The sequence below is a fragment of the Trichoderma gamsii genome, assembly GCF_001481775.2.
Source record: "Trichoderma gamsii strain T6085 chromosome Unknown Scaffold_11.2, whole genome shotgun sequence".
In the NCBI taxonomy this organism is placed as follows: domain Eukaryota; kingdom Fungi; phylum Ascomycota; class Sordariomycetes; order Hypocreales; family Hypocreaceae; genus Trichoderma; species Trichoderma gamsii.
In genome coordinates, this window is record NW_020171348.1 from 489,600 (window position 1) to 512,098 (window position 22,499).

A 22,499-nucleotide genomic window follows, 5' to 3' on the forward strand; every position below is an offset into this window, starting at 1 on the left:
GGATGGCCTAGTTTCTCGCTCTCTTTTGAAGCTCATCAACTCTATCACCAATCTACTAGCACCGGAGCTCTAATCACCTCCACGATACCAGCACCATGAGACCAATCCAGACAAATAACCGTGAAAGTAACGCCAGTGATGATGACGCCGATGCTGTTTTAATCGGCCGCGACGACATCAGCGACTACAACCCAGAACAAATACTACCGGAACTTCCCGATGTCATCGAGAAAATCCGAGATTGGCTGCAGCCAACTGCATATGATATCGCTGGAGGAGAATACCGCAAGCATATATCCTCCCATGTTGCTGGTACAGGGGCCTGGCTCACCTCGAGTGATGCGTATCAAAAATGGCTGCACAGCGATGACCATGGACTGCTCTGGATCAAAGGGATACCAGGATCAGGCAAATCAGTCATGGCGGCAAAATTGATCCATGAACTTACCCAGTCAAACCCAACGTGTCCTGTGCTATTCTTCTTCTTCCGCCAAATCATTGATGCAAATCACGAGCCTCGAGCTCTCTTGCGAGATTGGTTTGACCAAATGTTGAGTTACAGTCCGCCTCTGCAGAAACAGCTTAAAGCTTATGTAGAAGCGGGTCGGTCTCTTGATAGTATTTCGATGGAGGATTTGTGGAAGCACTTGCGTCTAGCCTTTGCTAGCTTGCCTGATAAGGTCTTCTGTGTCGCTGATGCACTCGATGAAATAGATCGAGGTCATGAAGAGTTCATACAGATACTTGGAAAGCTGGGACACTGGCGGCCAAAGACAGTCAAAGTTTTGATCACCAGTCGCCCAGTTCCTAGTGTCGAAGTGCCTCTGAGACTGATCCATGGCCTACAAGTTCGGTTACAGGAAACCTTGGTTGATATGGATATCTCAACATATGTTCATTTCGTCTTAGCAAAGTCTGATATCCCAAAAGCTGACTGGGATACTATTGCGAAAGCCGTGCCAGGCCGGGCAAATGGCCTCTTTCTCTACGCCAAGCTGGCCATGGATGCTTTTATCGAGCCAGGAGCAAATATCGCTACAGTGCTTTCGAAGCTTCCTTCAGACTTGAACAGCTTGTATACCGATTTACTCAATGAACATGCCACAAGGTCCGGGGTGCCAGAGGTTATTCAGCGTCTCATCTTACAGGCCGTCACCCACGCTACTCGTCCACTGAGGCTGCTTGAACTTGCTGAAATGATTAGGGTCAGCCGTCCTGACGGTGCCGTGCGAGACATAAAAGCCACCAAAGAACTTATTAGGGCTGCCTGTGGGCCACTCTTGGAAATCTTGCCTGATGAGACAATCTCAGTGATTCACCATTCTTTCACTGAGTATCTCAAAGGAACCACCCGATCAGATGAGAGTCATCCTACAGGATATCCTGTGCTAGAACTGGGGTCGACACATGCTCAGCTTGCGCTTCAATGTCTCCTCTATCTACAATCTGGGTGCCTAGATACAATACTAATCGATACCCGTGACGATGTTGGGCGTAGGTACTGGAGAGACTGGGGCCTTGTCAGTAACTATGGACCAGGAACGGGTACAAGCAAAGTATCCGACGAAGAAGTCCAGTTGAGGCTTAAACATCCGCTGTTTGAGTATGCAGTCAACAATTGGCACCTGCATATCGTGAAGTCGGAGGCTGCTGGCCAAGACCAGACCGAAATCAACGCCAGGCTTCATCAGCTGTTCGAGCAGGGAAATAACTTGGCGGGATGGCTCCAGATGAGGTGGCCTGGCAGAGGCCTAGGAGCCAAAAGAGTTACGCAGCTCCACGTTGCTGCTAAAACCGGGCTGATATCATATACCAAAGAGCTATTAGCGGATTTTGATGTAAATGGGCGCGACTTTTACGATAGAACACCAGTGTAAGTGTCTCTTTCAGTCTCGTTCTTGCCAACGTTTCTAACAATCTCGAAACTTTAGCTGGTGGGCTGCTGTGGAAGGACACGCAAAAGTCATCTCCGTCTTGGTGGACGCCGGCGCGGATCCAGATGTGCCAGATAATGTCACCGGAATCAAACCTCTGCATAGGGCAGCTTACAGCAACCACTCAGCGGCTGTAACGGCATTATTAAAGGCCGGCGTCGACCCTCTGACACAGAAAACTATGGATGGCAAATGGCTTGCTTCCTTTTACTATTCAGTATTTGGGGAGACGCCGCTAATGTTTGCCTGCAATGGTCATTTGGAGGCAGTGGAAGCGTTTCTGCCATTTATTGGAGATAATCTTGATCTTGTGCATCGAGCATTGGTGTGGGCAGCGGAATCAAGATCACCAGCAGTCGTTTCGAGGCTTCTCCAGCATCCGGGAGTAGATGTCAATGCAATTGTCGAAGGCAAAACGTTGTTATACACAGCTTGTAGGGAACTACAGACCAAGCTGGTGGCAATTCTTCTGCAAGCCGGCGCACTCCCTACCGTCCGCTACACTACTGGAAGTGACGGGGCTATTCATCGGACAGACGAAGAGGATAATTCCACGGAATTGAATTGCTTCCGTGCGCTCTTCGCTCATACGGACGTTCTTTATCTCGTGAAAGATTATAGAGAAGAGGAACGAGCAATATTTGCGCTATTGAGAGAGGCTGGAGCTGATATCAACTTCCGAACTAGATCAGATGGAACATGTTTGCATGTCGCGGCTGGGTCTCCTGTTTTCGTGCGGTTACTAATTGAGGCTGGAGCCGATGCAAATGCTGTCAATCAATACGGCCAAACGCCCCTTCACATTATGTCTAACGACAGATGGTCGTCAATCGATTCGATGGTGCTGCTAATTGAGGAAGGGCATGCAAATATCAATGCGGTGACACCACATGGAGAGACACCTCTTCACTCTCTGCTGAGGATATATACAAAGGACATTGTGAAGAAATTCCTAGAATATGGACCAGACTGCAACATTGTGGACAAACAAGGCAACAACCCGCTACATATTTTCATGCAACAGTACATGACAGACACGGATGTTCTCAGAATATTGCTTGAAAGAGGCGTAAATCCAAATGCAAAGAACCACGAAGGGCTTACCCCGCTGCTTTGCCTTCACAACGTCAACTGGACGTTGTCTGAAGTTATCGAGTTATTTCAAAACGCTGGTGCTGATATTCATGAAGTGGATAGAGACGGCAATAATCTTCTCTTTCGCCTTCTCGCCCACCGTAGCGAACTATTTGAGGGAGACTCGCACAAAGAGTTTACAATTCTGCTTGACCGAGGACTTTCACCGTCTCAGCGCAACTACCAAGGCGAAACTGCTCTTCATAAGGCAGTCAAGCTTTACACAGCGACGGAACCGTACGGAGGGTCGAAACAGCTCAATATGTCAAGACTCGATTTCTTGATCAACTTAAATCTTGACATCAACGCTGTCGATTATAAGGGAAATAACTTGCTTCATACACTTGCTTCGCGTTACGACATCCACGACTTCTACAGAGGGGGCTATAAACTGATTCCGCTGTGGAGAAAGCTCGTTGATCTCGGCTTGGATCTAGATCAAAGAAATCACGCTGGACGCACGCCGCTGCATATTCTATGCGCAGCCCCTGAAAATGTTGAACCAGGAGTGCCCGTTGAAAGTGAACTTATGCCACTGAGTTTTGTCATGTCACGGGTTAAAAATCTCAATGTCCCTGATAATAATGGGATCACACCTCTGCATATAGCTGCTACTCGAAGTGAGGCATTCTCAAAGCAGCTCATTGATGCTGGTGCAAATCCTCTGGTTTATACGCATGAAGGACTAACACCACTCCATCTCGCCGCACTATCCAAAGAGAGTAATATAGTTGGTCTACTTTTGAGTGCAATCCAGAGCAAACAAAACAATACATCAACTTCGATACCACTAGGGGGAGTTGAAGGCATCGCTCTGAACAAGACGGCTACGAAATCAGACGCAACAGTGGGAGTAAATGCTCAAATGCTGGATGGTGGGAACGTTATCACGCCTCTGTTCTATGCAATCATGTCAGGAAGGCCAGAAACTGTTAGACTTCTTCTTGACGCCGGAGCTGATGTTAAATTGGGCAACATCTTTGAAGCTTGTCTTGAGTTTGAAGAAGAAATTGATATCCAAAATAAACACCAATCAGTCCAAAGCTTTCGAAAAATGAGCCTTATGCATTGTTGGAGGTTTTCTGAACTTTTGCTTGGCGCCGGGTCCAGCTCATCTCACCGCGAAGCTCTCGACTTACGGTTACACAACACAGCAAGGCTTGAAGAAATAATGGATATGCTGATTGACTCTGGAGCTGATTGTTCTCTCATAGAGAGTGGGAGTGGAACTTACCAGGGTAGCATTATTCAAAGAGCTATAACACAGAACAAAGACTATACGGCTGGTTGTTTGATGCGTGTCCTTAGGAAAGGATCGCCCAGCTTAGAGGCCGACGAATACGATGATGATCTCGCGAGACTATCTGAAACCATGCACCAATATCGAAAACAGGGTTCAGTGCAAGCTTTGAGACTGTTAAAATCTCATATTACCAAGAGTCAAGGTGAATACGAGACGGTATCAGCAAAAGTTCTCACTTGGTGTTTGGCGCAGAGGGAGTACCACCTTATCGACGAAATATCTCAGTTAGGGGTTAGCTTCCTCCCAATCTCCATGGAAGATAAACACTTGACCTTATATCATCTCATACGCCTTGGCTTGGTATCTGTCTTTGAAAGCTTAGCGTCTCGTGAAATGGAGCTGGTTTTAAGCAAGGGTGACTGGCATGCTTTCGGAGACACAACACGACCTGGATTATGGCACGCAAAGAGAGACGGCGCAACTTCTCAACTCACACCTTTTATCCTAGTTGCAGTTCAGCGAGCGTCACCCAATATGGACATTGTGAGGCTACTAGTTGAAATTTACGCAGTGGATATCGCCGAAAACGACTCTTCGGGCGAATGTGCTCTGTTTCACGTTGCGCGAGGTTATCACTGGTGGCATGTCCACCAAGCACTGCCATATCTGCTTGATATGGGTGCCGATATCAGCATGCGTAATGAAAAGGGCCAGACTCCATTACATATGGCTCTTCAAGGAGGCCGTAGAGTTCCTAGTCCTTACAATTGGGACGCAGCCAAGATGTTGGTTCAAAGAGGAGCGGACGTCAACGCAGTTGATAACAAAGGCCAGAGTTGTCTCTCGTATGCACGACACGACGCTGATATGATTAAATTTCTTATCGAGCACGGCGCGGTTGTGGTGGTAGATTCTATTTTTGCTGCAATTGACTCTCGCAATGCGGAAGTGCTTCGCGCACTTCTATCGGGAGACTTGGATCCAAATACACGTCGAGATAAGTTGCCGCTCGAGACAGATGATGGGTCTCAGAATAAGACTATAGAGCCTCATGAAGAATATCCGCTCTATCATGCCGCCAGCAAGCTGTGGCCGCATTACAGCCCATCAGAGAAAAGTTATCAAGATGCTACAAAAGCAATGGAGATCGTTCAAGTTTTACTAGACCATGGTGCCGATCCGTTTGCAAAATTCTTGAAGGCGGTTATACCGGTGGAAAGGAAGTCAGATTTCTCAGCGGCAATCAACTCTTCCGCACAAGTGCCAGAGGGCTATGTGGAGTGTACCCTTTTGCATGAAGTCCTCTTAAATGGCTATATAGCGGATACATTCCTCGAGTTCCCAGGCTTGGATGTTCACCACCGGGATGCGAAAGGACGCACTCTTCTTCACATGGTATGCGAAAGTACCAGAGGCCCAGACCACATACTCGGGTCACATGCCAAAGCCGCGAATCTACTCGAAGAGCACGTTCACTCATTTCAGAGACTACTGTCTTTGGGTGCAGACTTGACAGCTCAAGACAACTTTGGCCACAATGTTCTGCATTACATGCTCGTTGGAGAAAAGGAGATCGAGCCCATCGTACGCGCGAAATTCTTTGCTTATACCTTACAAAATGCACCCAAACTGTTGAACCAAGGAAATTGTCATGGTGAAACTCCTTTACACTATGCCATGATCCGCGCCGTCGAAAGACATGAAGTTGGTGAGGCACAAATGTTACTGGACGCCGGTGCAGACCCTATGATTATCAGCAAGAGAGGAGACACCATGCTACATAAACTAGGTAAAGGTATTGCCGTTGCAGGCTTACGTACCTTCTTTAAGGCTCTAGCTGAATGCGGCATCGACATAAACGCTCGCAACAATCGTGGCGAGACAGCATTATTTTCGTTTTATGATCATTCTAAGACCCTTGAAGATTCTTGGATTCTGGAAGAGGTACATAGACCTACGGGACAACATGTCAAACCCTTGCTGGAAAAGTTGGGAGGTGACTTCTTTGTGAGAGATAATAAAGGCAGAGGGCTGCTACACGCTGCTGCGAGAGGAGATGTTGAGCGGTTCCAAGAGCTTTTGGAGATGGGCCTTGATCCAATGATGGAAGACGATGCTCAACAAACAGCAATCGATGTGGCTGCTGCGTGTGGTAACCGAGATATTCTAGAGCTGTTTGAGAAAAAGAAGTAAAGGCTCTAACAGATTACGAAATAACATCTATGATGAGCACTACTCCTTTTATGACTTTTTGGCGTTCAATAGATGCTGAATTGATATTATTGAACCTGAGTGTTTGTTCCTTTTTCTGTAGCTGACATTGATCATGGAGTGTAACCTAGAGAGCCACGGGTTTTAAAATCGTGTACAAGTCAGCGAAAGTCCATCGTACTATATCGGCTCTGCTCTGTGAGTGTTAGTAGACTGCATGACGCTCAAGAATTCTCATTCAGAAAGCTCAGAATATGATTTCAAGTACGTACAACAACGTTCAATCCACTCGGTATTCATTCTGGTAAAAGATAAGTGGCAAGGGGCCAAATCAGAAGTCAACAGCTCCCGAAAGGGACATGCCAGGCAAGACATCCAAAAATTCTAATCTTTAATTATAAACGCAATAATATGAGTCGTCAATGACAATATACGGAATTCAAGTGGAGCCTAGCATGCTAGCAGACGGAGTTCCGATGAGCCGGCAATCTCAGATTCAGCGGAGTTGAAGCGGGTCTCGGGGCTCCAAGCCACGGTATTGGTGGTTTTGTAAGTGCGATTACTCCACATACGATATCGCGACGGCCTTTGTAAATTGTCTATCTGTATAGGATAATTAGTAACTCCGGCACGATTGTTTTAAATATACTTCGTTGCAGTTTCCGCGGACTTGTCACTATAATAAAGAACTCCGATAGAGCTGTGAATCAGATATAAATTAGAAGGCTTCTGACGCCGTTAACTCTTCCATCCCTTCTTTCCATCCGTGCTCTTAGTCTTCATCTTCTACCCTCATATTATACAAAATGTCTCCCATTCGTGTTGGCCTCATTGGTCTCAGCTCTGAGCCCGCCGGTTTAGGCCAAGGCAAATGGGGCGTATCAGCACACTTAGCCTCACTCCGTCCTTCTCCCCATTATGAGATCGTAGCGGTATGCAACTCGTCTGTTGAATCAGCCCGCCGGTCAATCGAATTTCACAAGCTGCCTGCCTCTGTCAAGGCCTATGGCAGTGCTGAAGACCTAGCTAATGACCCCAATGTCGAGCTCGTTGATGTGTCAATTGAGGTTGGAAAGCACCTACTTGCAGCCAAGCCGGCCTTGTTAGCCAAGAAGCAGGTCTTTGTTGAATGGCCTCTGGGGGCTAGTACAGCAGAGGCAGAAGAGATGCTGCAGTTGGCAAAAGAAGGCAACTTGAAGACAGCAGTTGGTACTCAATTTCGTGCGGATCCCTGGCTCGCAAAGGTCAAGCAACTGGTTGAGAGCGGAGCAATTGGAAGAGTCACCAGTTCTGATGTCCAAATTTCTTCTCCTCTTGGACCGATAGATATTTGGACTGCCGAAGCTGAGTATTATTTGGATTTTGAAAGTGGTGGGAACGAATTTCACATCTTCTTTGCTCATTGTAAGTCTGTTCCTTGCATTTTCTATTTATGCTTATGCTTACTTGCACCGGTGAACAGTTCTGAGCGGTTTTACTTTTGTACTCGGAGACCTTACGAGCCTCAAGTCCACGTTCGCTGTCCAGAACCCAGTGGTAAAACTAGTCAGCGGCAAGACTGGCGAAGTAGTCAATCCAGAAAAACGCAGAACGGCCCCTGACCACATATTCGTTCAAGGCGCGCTGGAAAGCGGTGCAATGGTCAGCATTAGTACGCGTACGCCGCCGCAGCCGATTGACGGACACAGTTTGCGATGGCTCATTACTGGCTCAGAAGGAGAATTGGAGCTCACGACCAGTGGTAGAGGATTTCAAGTTGGCTCCAATCCAAGAACTTTGCGACTTGTCACGAAAGATGGCGAAACCCGAACAATTGATTGGGAGCAGGATGAGCCGAGTCATATCAAGCACATCGCTCCGCCTGGGGTCAACACTGCAAGACTGTTTGAAGCCTATGCGCTCAATAAGGATTGCTATTCGGATTTTGAGAAAGCTGTGAAGCTCCATAAACTATTGGATAGAATTGCAAAAGACGCAGGTTATATGTAGAGAATAGTATAGTCAAAGACGCTTATTACATACTGTTTTCAATGAACAACGCTTCGCTAACCGTGGGAAAAACTATTGTGCAAAATCCAAAGGCCTTATTACTCAAGTTTACTGCATTGCTTGCATTATTTCTTGCCGGGATAGTAGAGAGATATACGAGTCTATGTACTTGGTTAGCATATTACAAAGAAAAGATGGGCACAGACACTTACGAGCAGCATGATATCGACGCCCGAGGATCTCAAGCCCTTGCTTGACAAGATGCAGTTTATCAGTAAGAGACTCGCTAGGAGTAGCCCTAGAAGCCTTCAAGTAGAGCATGGCCACCCTATACATCATATGCAGGAGGAAAGGAGACGAGCGAGCATGTATCTCCTGTTCGGTCAGTTCTGCAATGTACAAGGATATCTGCAAAACGGTCTGCGAAATCAGGCTGCTTTCCACGGACAAGTGGTCGAGAGATATGATGGGACAGTTCAACTCTCTCTCACGCTGAGAGCAGTCTAGCAAGAGTATTCCGCTACCAAGTGTCAGTACTTGCAAGAGTCGCGTAAATTTTGGATCACACTTACCAATAGCACACAGCTGATTGTGAGCAGAATTCCAGCCGCCTGAACTCTGCTTCTAAGCTGGAAACATTAACCAAGGAGAAAATAGTCCGTCTCAACTGTGCAGTCTCGCTCTCTGGTGACTTTACAGCAACATGGTGTAAAACTTGGCCGAGTAAATGGGCAGCTTGCGCAAAGCGAGCAAATCGGCCCAAAGTGAGAGCATTAGCTGAAGCCAAAGTAAATGCATCTTCAGGTCGGGATGTCTAGGAAAAGCATGTTAAAAACAAATGACTATAATTAGCTCTTCGCACGAAGCTACTTACTCCATCATTAAATGCTGCATCATCAACTGGGAGCCAATTCTCTATGTGTGGGTCAGGAGTCACCAGGTGGCGACTCGGATCGGACAAGTTCAAGTATCTAAAACGCCGTTTAGTCTGACTCTTTGTATCTTTGCATAGCAGATGGATCTCTCTATGGGAATCATAGGTAGGTATAACACGCACCTGTCCAGAACAAGCAGTGACCACCAAGTTCGACGACGTTCCTCCAATTCTGGCCACGAAACACCGCTGATTTCGCGATACAAGATTGACTTATCGAGGTCAGCCGCACTCGCATATCGAGCAGCACTGGCAATGGAAAGGTAGGCCGATGGATATATGCCGTTGCCCAGCTCGTAAATAATAATCAAGACAGACGCCTGAACGACCCGGAGAGACAAAACCCCGGAGTTTCCAATCTGATGCTGCAAACGTTTTGTTACTTGATAAAGCGGCGTTCTTAAACTTGAACCTGGCTCGCAAACCAATTTCATAGCGAGAATGAGGAAAAAGAGTTCAGCGCGTTTATGAGTCAACGAACTGACCAAGTTGGCCAGAAACTGGATCTTGGATACAATCGGCATCCATTCGTGGACAGAATTAAAGAACTTGTCTGATACGGCCTTGATGTTTGCAACATCGCCAACAAAGTCGGATACATCCTTGGTAATTAAGTAATCCACGTCCAACTCGGGCACTTTCAGCTGGGCGCTGCGGAAGCCCTCAGGGTCCAGGAACCGCTCAGTGAGGAAATTGGCACCTGTTGGGTGCAAAGGCGCGAGATCATAATAACCCGGGCTTGCCTGGGAGTATTCCGCTGAGCCGGAGCCTGGAGAGTGGTCTGTGAGGAGACCTGAAATTGGAGAGACAGCAGTATTGTTGGCTGGTCGCTTTCGCTCTCGCTTCTTCCGGCGGTACGGATAGTCGCACACAATTCGCTTTCTAGCAGGGCAACGTCACTGATTAACACCAGTCCTCTATAGTGGCCTGTGGACACTGCAATGCAAGGGGGTTAGGGAAAGGCTCACTGGATGCAGCCTTTGCACTGCGGAATGGAGCGGTCGCATCGGCGCTTAGAATCCCGGCAAGCCAGGCACGCAAAGGGCGCTGGAGTAGTCGCCAGAGTTTCGTACCGGCGGCTCATGATGGACAGCGACGCGCTGGATGGGCGATAATTGGATGGGCCTGTGGTTGATTAATCGGTCTGCGGCATATTGCGGACACATGGGGATGATATTGCCGCAGAAAGTGCGGAACCAGCTCTTCAACGAGGCTGACAAATTGGCTTCCGCGGCTCTTACAGGGTCGTGTTACTGTGGCTTAGTTGCACGTTGCTTACATCACGGTGTTGACGATGGGAAGAAAACGAGAGAAGGATGAGATGTCTAATTTTTTATTGCTCTCGTACTATTCTCATAAGCTTGTGGCCTATCATTGATCCCAGTCTTGTATCACAAGTATACTCATAATGTTGGACATGTAAAATTATCAAGGAACTGGAACCAAGTGTCACTCCGAGTTAAAGCCTAGGGACTGTTAGCAACGTGTAAGTCGCACACAATCCAGCAGCACGCCCAACCTGCAAACATCCCTTACATCTATGCTTTTGATGCGTCTGCCCTCCCCAGAATCTCATTCAGAATCGCATCTCCAAATCCACCCGTCGTTCCTTTACCGCCAACATCCGGCGTAAGCACATTGACTTCAGCGCGAGCCATGACAGTCTCAATCGCCCGAAGCAGCTCATCAGCAGCCTCTTTATGTCCAAAATGCTGCAGCAGCATCTGGCCGGCCCAGATCATGCCCACCGGATTTGCAATGCCCTTGCCAGCAATGTCCGGAGCGCTGCCGTGAACGGGCTCAAAGAGACTCGGGAATTTGCCCTCGGGGTTGATGTTTGCCGATGGGGCAATTCCGATGGTTCCTGTGCAAGCTGGGCCCAGATCAGATAGAATGTCGCCAAACAGATTGCTGCCGACTACAACGTCAAAGATGTTAGGCCGCTGTACAAAATGTGCCGTCAAGATGTCGATGTGATACTTGTCGACGCTAACGTCGGGATATTTGGTAGCCATCTCTTGTACCCTCGAATCCCAGTAAGGCATTGTGATGCTGATTCCATTGCTCTTTGTCGCGCTGGTCAACTTCTTGCGCGGCCGACTTTGGGCAAGATCAAAAGCATATCGAAGCACGCGATCCACTCCCGTTCTCGTCATCACCGTCTCTTGAATGACAACCTCGCGGTCCGTTCCCTCAAACATCTTTCCTCCAATGCTGCTGTACTCTCCCTCGGTGTTCTCCCGCACGATCCAAAAGTCAATGTCGCCCGGCTTGCGGTTAGCCAAAGGGCATGGCACTCCCGGCATCAGGCGGCATGGACGAAGGTTGATGTACTGATCAAATTCGCGACGGAACTTAATCAGGCTCCCCCACAGTGATACGTCGTCTGGGACGATATCGGGCATGCCCACGGCGCCAAAGTAGATGGCGTCGAATTGAAGCAGCTTTTCCTTCCAGTCGGGAGGCATCATGTCGCCATGCTTCTGGTAGTAATCACAGCTCGCAAAGTCAAACCACTCAAACTGAATCGGAATGTTGTAGATCTTGGAGAGAACCTCCAAGCATGCCACGCCTGCTGGCATCACTTCCTTGCCGATGCCATCGCCTGGGATGACCGCGATCTTGAGAAGCTTGGGTGCCATGTTCGCTTGGTTATGGTAGTGAGAGATGCTCCAAAGAATAGGTCGGACAGTTCGAAACACATATATGATGAAATGATGAAAGCGAGATAATTAAAGTGCGTAGCAAATGATCAACATACGCACATGTACGCTTGTTCTTTAAGCCGCATGTTTCGCATACACGAGCAGCCGGCGATTGGCGGGGTATAATACACACACCACTGTGTACTCTGGAGAATGCCTCAAGCACCGCCAAGAGCGCATATAAATAGCCCAGCCGCGGGTGTTAGATGTAAGATCTGTCTATATGAAAGTAGAGGCTGAATTTTCTACCAAGTTGATCAATGTTACTTTCTACACGATGGAAATACTCAATACCAAATGACGTAGCTTAAAAGCTCACCCGAGACAATCTTCCTATTCGGGTAATTTTCTAGGTCGGGCATCTACTTACTGAGACGTCTTCCAAATGAAACATTGCAAGATCAAAAATGCACAATTCTATTATACTAATAGTAATGAGAATGGTTCACAGGGTTTAAACTGCTATATGCATCAAAATGCCTTGTAATCCATACTATGGATACGTTCTATCCGTTGAGCTAATACTGTGTGCCTCATTCTTCATGTCCTTGTGTGTCCCTAGCTCATTGGGACCTTCGGAACCGCGCTTCATTACACAGACGTTCTCACTGCATCATCATAGAATCGCACCTGTAACAAAGACTGATTCGAATTTGTAAAATCGTCTATACGCATCCAGTTATAGATGATTCACTGCAAAAACTCTAGAATATTGGCCACAACCTCATCTGGCACATTTTCCGGAAGATAGTGCCCAGAATCAACATCATGTCCATCAACCTCAGCATCGCTGACAGCCTTCCAATCCTTGACCGCATGAAAATGCTTTCCGATAACTCCATGCCTAGCCCATAAGACTCGCAAGGGATTTTTCATCAACCTCCCCAGCTTGATATCCTCTCGTGCCTCGTCAAGGTCCAATGTAGCGCTCGCTCGATAGTCTTGACACATCGAATGTATCGTTTCTGGATCTCCGAGATGAGAGACATAATGTTCTAGACTCTCCTTATCGAATATTGCAAGACCGCTTGCTTGCCGTCCTCCCATAAACAATTCCGCAAATTGCCGAGGACTTGCAGATATGAGCGTCTCAGGCAGCGGCGATGGTTGAATCAGAAAGTACCAGTGCCAGTACATCTTCGCAAAGTTCGGATTTCTCACCGTATACATCTCTAGAGTAGGACATATATCGAGGAATATGGCTTTGCGAACGCGGTCTGGGTAGTCGACGCACAGTTTATGCGCTACTCTCGCGCCGCGGTCATGAGCGCAGATAAAGAATGAGCCAGTGATGCCAAGCTCGTCCATCACTTTTATGCAATCCCGAGCCATGAAACTCTTTGCATACTGCGACACATCTTCCGGTTTCGATGAGCTTCCATATCCCCGCAAGTCGATGATGACAATGTTGTATGTGTCTCTTAGTTGCATTGCAACCTCGTGCCATATATGGTGGCTCTGGGGAAAGCCGTGAAGAAGCAGTAAAGGCGGGCGCTTCGCTGACGAGGCATCGCCGCTTCGAATGCCGAAGATTGAGACATGTGGCTCAACCTGCGTTGTTATGGTGAATATATCGAATCCGTCAAACATTGCGGCCAAGTGCATGAATGTTCAATGAATTAGAAAATCATTTGCGCAAACATTGAAAATCTACGTCAGCGTTAAACCTTAAATGTAGCCATCTAAGCTTGCCGATAGTTGGCTTACATAGCTCAGGTGTAAACGTTTTGACGATACTGCGGTTTAGCATCGGTAGAATTATTAAGCGTCTCAGAAACTTCACTTTTCATCGGCTGAATGTACTCTTAAAAGCGCCTGTGTCGCAAACATTTACGCCGAAATTTATTTCCTTGTTCTTTTTTCATTCTTAAAGAGTAAATATTATCATATGAATTTGCGGCTGAAGGTAAGACCATCTCGCTGTTGGCAATCTCACCAAGAAGAATGAATGCCCAATAATATAAATTTCACCGTATAAAGTCATAAAGAGGGCTAATCCGATCTTTTACTTGAAACTTGATTAAGATTTATTCATTTTAGCATTTATTGGACGCGAAATTCTTTATTTATACTTACTCTGACTTAATAGAAATTGATCCTCGCGGCCCCTAAGGTTGCGATGCGTTTATCGTTTTCTCAACATTATTACCACAGGGAAGCTTATGTCATAATTGAAAGCGTTCAGCCAAAAAAGGAATCGTTCTTTAATTGTCTTATTATTTGTCTCTTGCTTACTCGTCGTATAAAAGTGTTTCCGAGCAACATGTTAGCTTTGCCATTGTTGTTAAGTTATAAGAGTAATGCATCGGAATCTACATAGGCATCTATAAAAAGCATCGGCGAGCTTGTGCTCGAGTTTCACTAGTTCCCAAGTATTGCCGTGTTGCCCAAAATTGCAGTCTAATAGACCCGCCTTAAACAGCCCGAAATGATCCACAATCATTGAGAACTACGAAAAAGGCAAAAGGTGCTCCGAACTTGCATACGATATAGCCCTCTTTGTATTCGGTCAGATGTTAGTAAGTGCCAGTCGGTAAGTTAAAGAAGATGGTTAAAGTGCCCTGTATAGCACAATGACGTCTTAACTCTTTCATGTCGCCGGCAGCAAGATTACAAGCAGCTGCCCAAGAAACAGGCAATATTGGTCTATAACAATACGATAAGCAAAACCGTTGCTAATCTTGTAAGAGGCCTAGAGAGTCTCTGTCTTAACTTCCATGTTAACTCCGGTTACCACCACCTCTGCGTTGGCTTTTGGCGCAGTGGAGACAGATGCGATTTCAACAATTGGAATCGGTCGAACAATCTATATCCAAAGATTGCATCAACACATCTCTTAAAGAGCATTAATCAGCCAAAGTCTTGCAATAGTATCTGTGGTATTATTATTAATTTGAGAAGCAAAGGGCGTTGAAGACATCGGAAATATCATTACTAATCATTCTCTCAGACCGAGGCACTCTCCATTAATGTGGTTCAGTGTTGGTGGACTTTTTCGGCATTGTGCGGGAAATTGATCTTTCCCGCCAATGATAGTGCGCCATCTACAACACCATCTGCAGACCTTTATACGCATTCGGAAAGCAGCTGGATCCTTCGTGGGTCACCTACTTATAATTCCATAGGCGGGCGAAACGGACTTTGGGCTTAGACACAGCGATAGATACCATGGCGTGCGTGAATGGGATTCATTTTATTACAAATCTTTATTTTTGACTCCAAGACACAACATGAGATGAGACTAAAACTGAAGAAGTGAAGCATAGGATTGATTTAACCGAGCGCCGTTGTGTCCGAGGCTCCGAGTGCTATGGCGTTTCTTTAGCCTCGACTGGCTTTGAGATGAATCTTTCAACTATATTTACATATAAATAGAGTTTTATCATCATCTATACCAGTTTCAGCTCCAATAATAAAACTTATAGCTAATATTCTTTGACGTCATCATAAACATTTATATACACCAGTATCCTTTCTTCAACATTCACTTTTCATCATTCATATTATAACAAGTTCATAACTCAGTTCACAACAGTCACCATGGCGGGCGAACTCGTATTAGTCAGTGTTTTGCATTCCATTTTTTATCAAAGCTTCATCACTAACATGTTATAGCTTACCGGAGGCACTGGCATGATTGGCTTCCGAGTCCTCACTCTCCTCCTTGAAGCAGGCTACAAAGTCCGGGCTGCTGTGCGAAACCAAGCCGGCTTTGACAAAATATCAAAACTCAAGCCTGTTGCCCCTTACGCTTCAGAGTTGACCAGCGTAATTGTACCAGATATCACAGTTCCTGGAGCTTATGACGAAGCTGTCAAGGGCGTCGAATACATTGTGCACGTTGCTTCTCCATTAGCGAGCAACGCTCCTCCCGGAGTTGACTATGAAAGCTACCTGATCCAGCCAGCTATTCAGGGAACTGTAGGCATCTTGGAGTCGGCAGAGAAGACCACCGGTATTAAGAGAGTTGTCATTACTGGGTCTATCCTTTCCATCGTCAATCTACAGACGTTTGGCTCAGGTCAATACATTAATGGTGAGCTATCTAGCCGAGATTTATGATCCCCAAATGCCTTCATTGTTCATTTTGCTAATATTCAAGCAGAGGAGACACGAACCCCAACAGTTCATGGTCCATTTACCAATGTTTTCGACGCTTACGGAGCATCCAAATCCGCAGCATTTAACAAGGCGAAAGAATTTATCGCTGAGAGAAACCCGCCTTTTGACCTCATTCACATCTTCCCTCTCTACGTCCTCGGACGCGATGAGACTGTCACAACTGCCGAAGAGATCGTCAGGGGAACCAACGGCATGCTAATGGGCCCGCTGCTCGGCACACCACGAACAACCCCCATTGCAGGCCCTCCCGTCCACGTCGATGACGTTGCTAAACTTCATGTCCTGTCCCTGGATCCCAAAGTGGAGGGCAACCAGGACTTTTTGGCCGGATCACACCATCTCGAGGAATTTGACTGGCGAAAATCCGCCGAGATTATCAGGAAGCATTTCCCTCAAGCAGCTGCCGAAGGCATATTCAGCTTTGAGACTGTTGAGAAGTTGGTGACGAACAAGACACAGGTAGATGGTACCAAGGCAGAAAAGGTTTTTGGATTCAAGGCAAAGGGATTCGAGGAACAAGTGGTGTCAGTTGTGGGCCACTATTTAGAGCTGCTCGGTAAGAACTAGATGGCGGGCACACAGTGGCTGCGGGAAAGGGAGGGATAGCATATCCGTCAGATGTTTACTGAAGAAAACAGAGTTTATACTATTATATATGTAGGCTTAGTAGGTGAGCCCAACCATGCCAATGCGAATGCCATTGTTAAGCACTCAGGCAGCTTACATATTGATGTAACAAAATAAGTCATGAAAAAGCTTCCCATAAAATATAATCATAATAAGAACAAATATTCAATCCGTTCCTCCAACACGTACCGTGCTCATATCTCATCCCCTCTCATCCACAGTTCAAACAACTCTTACCCAAGCTCTACAATATTAAATCATGCGCCTTTCCCTAATTCTAGCCACCTTACCATTTTATCCACAGCTTCTCTAGCTTCTGGTATAAACTGAATCAATGGCCACACATGCATCAAGCCCTCTCCCTCCACATACTCAATCTCTCGTCCCTGCTCTACAACCTTGGCCACAAACTTCCTGACATCTGGTGTCAACATTTCGGTTGATCCAGCAAATATCAATGTCGGCGGAAGCCTGCTGACGTCTCCATATAGCGGGCTCACTCGCGGGTCATCGGGCGATACATCCGGGCAAAGATATCGCACCGCTTCTTCAAAGCCGGGAATATCCAGCCATGGATCTGTCTTGGCGGCTTCCCGCACCTCTGGATTCAGAAAAGTGAACTCTACACAAGGAGACATGAACGCGAGCCGCGATGCTGCCGGGCGGCCTGTTTTCAGAGCCTCTTGGGTAAGAGAAAGGCCCAAGCTCGCGCCGGTAGAATCGCCCACAACAAAAAAGGGCGTCTTTTCTTGCGACGGCAAAGCAAAGTCTTCGTACACCGGCCTCACGGCATCAAAAATCTCCATCAGAGTATGTTCCGGCGCCAGCGGGAATATCGCCATTGTCACCACGGCCTGTAGTCGCTCTGCAAGCATTCCCACCAGCTGCCAGTGCACCGCGTCGGCTTCGAATAAGAGGCAGCCGCCATGAAGATACAAGATGCGAGCCTGGTTTGGCATCTCGGATTTCGGTGCTACGTCGTAGAGAGTACAGCCGCCAAGATGGCGCTCCTCGATGATGAACTGCGCTTCTAGATGCGCTGGCGGGCGCGTGCTCTTGGTCTGGCGATCATTTTCGATGCGCTGGCGAAGGGCCTTGGAGGATTGGAGCGAGGCCTTGAATCGCCACCAGACCATCCACGAGCCGAGATATGCTTGCCAGCTGCCCATGATTAAGATTGCGTGAAATTGTTGTGATGTAAGATGCGCGTTTGGGGAGTGAGTGAATAAGCGGGAGAGCATGTGATTATGGCTTTTCTGGTTGCTATCATCGCCACATATATCCAATTGCAGCTCCATAAACAAATACAAGTAATCATTATGATTAGCGCTTACTTTAAGAATTTGTATGACCTTTAGAATATGTCTTCTATTTTCTATAGCAACTTATTTCTGGTAATTGGTACTATTTTGTACAGATAAAAGTAGTACATGTAGTATACCGCGTTTTTCGATGAAGCTGCAGGATTAAGTGATTGCAGCTGAAGTGGAGCACCTACGTATGTGAGCAATACTAAAACAGCGGAAAAAAAGTTAAGCTGATGAATGCTACCTAGCAGGTATGTATCCAGGAAATCTGTCACTACTAGTAGGCACTGAAGATATACCAGCGACATATCTTGCAACGTCGGCTTAGATTTCCCTACAAGAGAGCGCAGAATGTGGCCTCGCCACCTTCACAGCATTTTTAACCTGTCCCAAAGTACCACTAGGCACCTTATTCTACGGGGTGTACACGCATACATGTGCAGCATACTGCTCCGGTTCACAGCATTCTTAACCCTTCCCGTAGCTTACTCGTCAATTGGATTATGAGGCATGTAAAAGTGTCGGTTACAAGTATCTGCTAAATATGTACAAAACCGCCTCGGCGTGCCTACCCGCGCGACCCCTTGAAGCATTTGGGCAATACGTGAGTTACGTATTCGATAAAGAACAAGCATAGCTTCATGCGTCGTGACTCTATTCATACCATTCTTTCTTTTGTTCACCCCAAAGCTCATTTGTTGATTGGGGCTTTGGTACATGGATGAAGTGTACATGTGAGCATCTGTATCCGTGGCGGCCGGGGCTTCACAGCATTCTTTTCTCTTTCCGAGAAGCTCACTTCTCCACAATAATACAATTCCCGAGGCCGTTCAAGACTATAATCTTCGTCAATGCACCGTAGCATTGAATTCGAGGTATGTACTTCAACCAGGTTGTGCCCTCTAACAACTGAATCGAAGCCAATAATTTTTTTAAGTTTTAAGCAAACTATCATAAGCATCCTACTTAGAACAGCTTAATCAGTATCATTCTCTTATGTGTCTACAGTCATCGTAGAATGCCATGATGCCATCATGTCTTATACGTGCTAGCTTATATGAAACCGACCCTCTGTCTCAATAGTGGGCTAACTCAGACTGATAAACGCTATAACTCTTTTTTCTTATCTCGGAATGGAACCTCATAGTTGTAATGGCGGAACATTCGAAATGTCAATCAAGGAAAGCGAAAGCCGAGATGATTAGCGCCATCGGATTTACAGGCTCTCGCCTTGATCCTCTACGGCCGATGCGTTAGTCCCGGGAATGCAGCAGTACGGGCCGCGAGCCCTCGATTTTACAGCTCGGGAGTTGCTTCAACGGCTTCAAATCCGGTGCACCTTCAATCGTATGTCGTTTTCGCTGCTCCGTGATGGCATCATGAACCCTGGAGCTGCAAATCTGTTACAACGTAGAGTAAATAATTAATAATATATATCTATATATATATGGACAGTATCTACTATGATTTTGAAAGTGTCTGATTAACAACAGTAAAGCATCAACAATAGAACAATACTCACTCCAACAACCATTGTCAACCACATCTTTCATTTACAATCACTTGGATATTCATATATAAACTAAGATATAGATAATGTCTCTTCAAGACAAAGTCATCCTCATCACCGGCGCCTCCAGCGGCATCGGCAAAGCCTGCGCCCAGCGCCTCTACCAAGAAGGCGCCCGCATCGTCATCAACTACCGAAACGACGCCTCATCCGCCAACGCCCTCGTCGACTCCTTTGGCGCAGACCGTGCCATTGCTGTGCAGGCCGATGCCGCCAATATCGACGACATCGACCGCCTCGTCCAGGCCGCCGTCGACAAGTTTGGCCGCATCGACACCGTCGTGGCGAATGCAGGCCTGATGCTGATGCGAGACGTCGAGGACACCACCGAGGACGACTTTGCTAAGAGCTTCGATCTCAACGTCAAGGGCCCGTACTTTTTGGCTCAAAAGGCGGTTCCTCACATGCCGCCCGGCTCGCACATCATTTTCATCTCTACAGGTGTTTGCCATCATTCATCAGTATCGCCCAAATATCTCCTCTACGCAGCGACAAAGGGAGCCATTGAGCAGATGACTCGAGTGATGGCCAAGGGCCTGGCTGCAAAGGGCATCATCGTCAATGCCGTGGCTCCTGGCCCAACTGCCACGGAGCTGTTCTACAAGGGCAAGCCTGAGGGCCTGGTCAACACGATCAAGGCGTGGAGCCCCTTTAACAGGCTTGGCGAACCGGAGGATATCGCCAACACGGTCAAGTTCCTGGCCAGCGGAGACAGTTCATGGGTTGTGGGCCAGACGGTGCTGGTGAACGGGGGTATCATGGTGTAGTTGAGGAATATTCATTTTGGATTTAGCGGCATGATTTGGCGTATAAGATATAGATCCAGTTGCTCGATAGAAATAGACTATTTGTTGGTTCAACCTACAAGTCTTCTACTTCGTGTTGTTAGTGCAATCGATCATGTAAAGCCTCGGACATGTCCACGTTTCCAGCGCTTATTCCCATTTAGCAGACGCAGATTCAAACGCGCTGATGCAGGTAATACGGGGTATTCACGCTCAAGCAAGGCGAAATACCCCTGCACTTGCGAACTGCCGTGGGCGTGTTTGGTAGTGCTTGCAGAAGACAGAAAGAAGAAGCGTTTGGTGCGGCTTGTGACTCCCAGAGGCTCATGGACTGCCGAGCAAATCTCTTGCTGCTTCTGGCTTAGGCTGTTTCTCACCTAGCAAACGCGCATGAATGGAGCGTCCTTGAATCATTCGGCAGTCCAGTATTCACTGTGTTTAGCATTCAATAGACAGTATCCCAGGCTTCAGCTGAATCCCCATGTCCCCAAGCACAGTTTTGTGATTCTCTCATCCTCCTTTAAGCCGAGGTCATCAAGCACGTCGCGAGGCCCAGCTGCTTGCATCCATCCTTCTCCTTTTTTTTCCCGAGGGAAAGCAGAGCACATGACTCCAATCCTCCAGCCCATTTCGCTTCCCCCATGCACTCAGTGATCAATACAGCACATAGTATATAGCATCGAGTACAGAAAACAGCTCAAAATCAATCGGAGCCCCATCAGGCAGTGCACAACGTGACCACTTGATAATCGGCGTCGACGTTCTGGGCACGCTGGAATGTAACCCCCGATTCTCAACTCCAGAACTGCTGGTCAACGAGTGCGGAGAATCAATCTGCATCAATAGCCTCATGAATGCGACCAACGGCGTCTTGAGCGTGCATGAAGATATGCAGGTCAGATCTGCCGGCCGAAAGCTCACGCCATATTGTGTCAAGGGCAGTTGGGCAGGCCAAAGTTTTACGCCGGGCAACGCCCCGTTTATGAGCCGGGTCAGTAGTTTTAGGCCTCCCTCATCGTGTTCGCGATCCATCATCTTCTGCCTTCCCCGCATCCAAGCGGCATCAAGATATAAAGGCCGAGTGTCTGCATCTAGCATCTAATCTCTTAGTCCATCTGCTAAAAGCGCAGAGATAAATGAGGTCCCAGAGTGATACTACCATCTTCATCACGTCTTGCACGTGCACAGTGTGACTTGCAGGCTGGGGTCTGGCCTGGTCCGTGATCCCCAGATTTCTTCTAGCAGCCCCTACTAGGCTATTAGCGGCTCCAGGCCCCTTCTCCAGGCCCTCCAGCCTATCACGGCCCCGCCATTAGCCACTGGCCGCCGTCTGCTGCCCTGGTCGCCAGAGCCCGAGTTTTGCCGACCTCGACGTCAGAATCTCGGTCTCAGAAACATCGGACCATCAGCGCACCAACTCTTCAGATCCATCTCCGGACGACCGGCCCTTGCACTCACGCTCTGCCTTGCGTCTTCGATCTTCGCGCCGCGGCCTCTCCTGAACGTCGCTCGTCCTGTTCGACTCTCCCGACGCTGTGCGACACCCGCCATCTGTTCTTTCGTCTCATCTCTGTCTCCCTTGGCAGCCTCTGACGGTGACGCCTCTCATTTCCTCGGCTTCTCGCTCTCAACGCGAGACGGCCTATCCGCCATAGACACGACTCTTTGCGCCATCTCTGCATCATCGCTGGGCCTCACCGCGTCGCAGCCCAACCGCGACGACTTTTTGTCTCATTCGATAGGCTCTCGGCATCTGCAGCGGCAGCCACTCTGCATTGAAAATCTGCAGCCCGGGATCGTCCACAAGCGGCATACTGTACCATACCGTCTCAACCCTACCTACGGCACACAAAGACGCAGGCGCGCACGCACAAGCACGCGCGAAATCAGAATAAAAAATCTTGGATACTACCTACAATCAGCATTCAGTAGACAGCG

At 47.6% G+C, this 22,499-nt stretch overlaps 9 protein-coding genes across 9 annotated transcripts; 5 read left to right on the forward strand and 4 right to left on the reverse strand.

Moving 5' to 3' along the window:
* Nucleotides 1–95: 95 nt before the first annotated feature.
* TGAM01_v204062 (hypothetical protein) lies at nt 96–6,504 on the forward strand (the record flags this gene model as incomplete). The annotated part of the gene is made up of 2 exons (XM_024549339.1): nt 96–1,873; nt 1,932–6,504. 2 exons carry the CDS (start codon nt 96–98, stop codon nt 6,502–6,504), a joined length of 6,351 nt encoding a protein of 2,116 aa, XP_024405924.1.
* Nucleotides 6,505–7,328: 824 nt separating this feature from the next.
* Nucleotides 7,329–8,511, forward strand: TGAM01_v204063 (oxidoreductase family protein; the record flags this gene model as incomplete). The annotated part of the gene is made up of 2 exons (XM_018800613.1): nt 7,329–7,926; nt 7,985–8,511. The coding sequence occupies 2 exons, from the start codon at nt 7,329–7,331 to the stop codon at nt 8,509–8,511; spliced, it is 1,125 nt and encodes a 374-aa protein (XP_018666078.1).
* Nucleotides 8,512–8,619: 108 nt separating this feature from the next.
* On the reverse strand, nt 8,620–10,529 carry TGAM01_v204064 (hypothetical protein; the record flags this gene model as incomplete). The annotated part of the gene is made up of 6 exons (XM_024549340.1): nt 8,620–8,672; nt 8,724–9,031; nt 9,084–9,325; nt 9,386–9,482; nt 9,569–10,327; nt 10,414–10,529. 6 exons carry the CDS (start codon nt 10,527–10,529, stop codon nt 8,620–8,622), a joined length of 1,575 nt encoding a protein of 524 aa, XP_024405925.1.
* Nucleotides 10,530–10,983: 454 nt separating this feature from the next.
* TGAM01_v204065 (tartrate dehydrogenase) lies at nt 10,984–12,087 on the reverse strand (the record flags this gene model as incomplete). The annotated part of the gene is made up of 1 exon (XM_018800615.1): nt 10,984–12,087. The coding sequence occupies one exon, from the start codon at nt 12,085–12,087 to the stop codon at nt 10,984–10,986; it is 1,104 nt and encodes a 367-aa protein (XP_018666080.1).
* A 753-nt stretch (nt 12,088–12,840) lies between these two features.
* Nucleotides 12,841–13,740, reverse strand: TGAM01_v204066 (haloacetate dehalogenase; the record flags this gene model as incomplete). Its single annotated transcript, XM_018800616.1, has 1 exon — nt 12,841–13,740. One exon carries the CDS (start codon nt 13,738–13,740, stop codon nt 12,841–12,843), a length of 900 nt encoding a protein of 299 aa, XP_018666081.1.
* A 1,950-nt stretch (nt 13,741–15,690) lies between these two features.
* Nucleotides 15,691–16,839, forward strand: TGAM01_v204067 (hypothetical protein; the record flags this gene model as incomplete). Its single annotated transcript, XM_018800617.1, has 3 exons — nt 15,691–15,711; nt 15,766–16,186; nt 16,256–16,839. 3 exons carry the CDS (start codon nt 15,691–15,693, stop codon nt 16,837–16,839), a joined length of 1,026 nt encoding a protein of 341 aa, XP_018666082.1.
* A 317-nt stretch (nt 16,840–17,156) lies between these two features.
* On the reverse strand, nt 17,157–18,068 carry TGAM01_v204068 (hypothetical protein; the record flags this gene model as incomplete). The annotated part of the gene is made up of 1 exon (XM_018800618.1): nt 17,157–18,068. One exon carries the CDS (start codon nt 18,066–18,068, stop codon nt 17,157–17,159), a length of 912 nt encoding a protein of 303 aa, XP_018666083.1.
* Nucleotides 18,069–19,802: 1,734 nt separating this feature from the next.
* Nucleotides 19,803–20,543, forward strand: TGAM01_v204069 (short-chain dehydrogenase; the record flags this gene model as incomplete). The annotated part of the gene is made up of 1 exon (XM_018800619.1): nt 19,803–20,543. One exon carries the CDS (start codon nt 19,803–19,805, stop codon nt 20,541–20,543), a length of 741 nt encoding a protein of 246 aa, XP_018666084.1.
* Nucleotides 20,544–21,411: 868 nt separating this feature from the next.
* On the forward strand, nt 21,412–22,456 carry TGAM01_v204070 (hypothetical protein; the record flags this gene model as incomplete). Its single annotated transcript, XM_024549341.1, has 3 exons — nt 21,412–21,552; nt 21,817–22,289; nt 22,351–22,456. 3 exons carry the CDS (start codon nt 21,412–21,414, stop codon nt 22,454–22,456), a joined length of 720 nt encoding a protein of 239 aa, XP_024405926.1.
* Between the last annotated feature and the right edge of the window lie 43 nt (nt 22,457–22,499).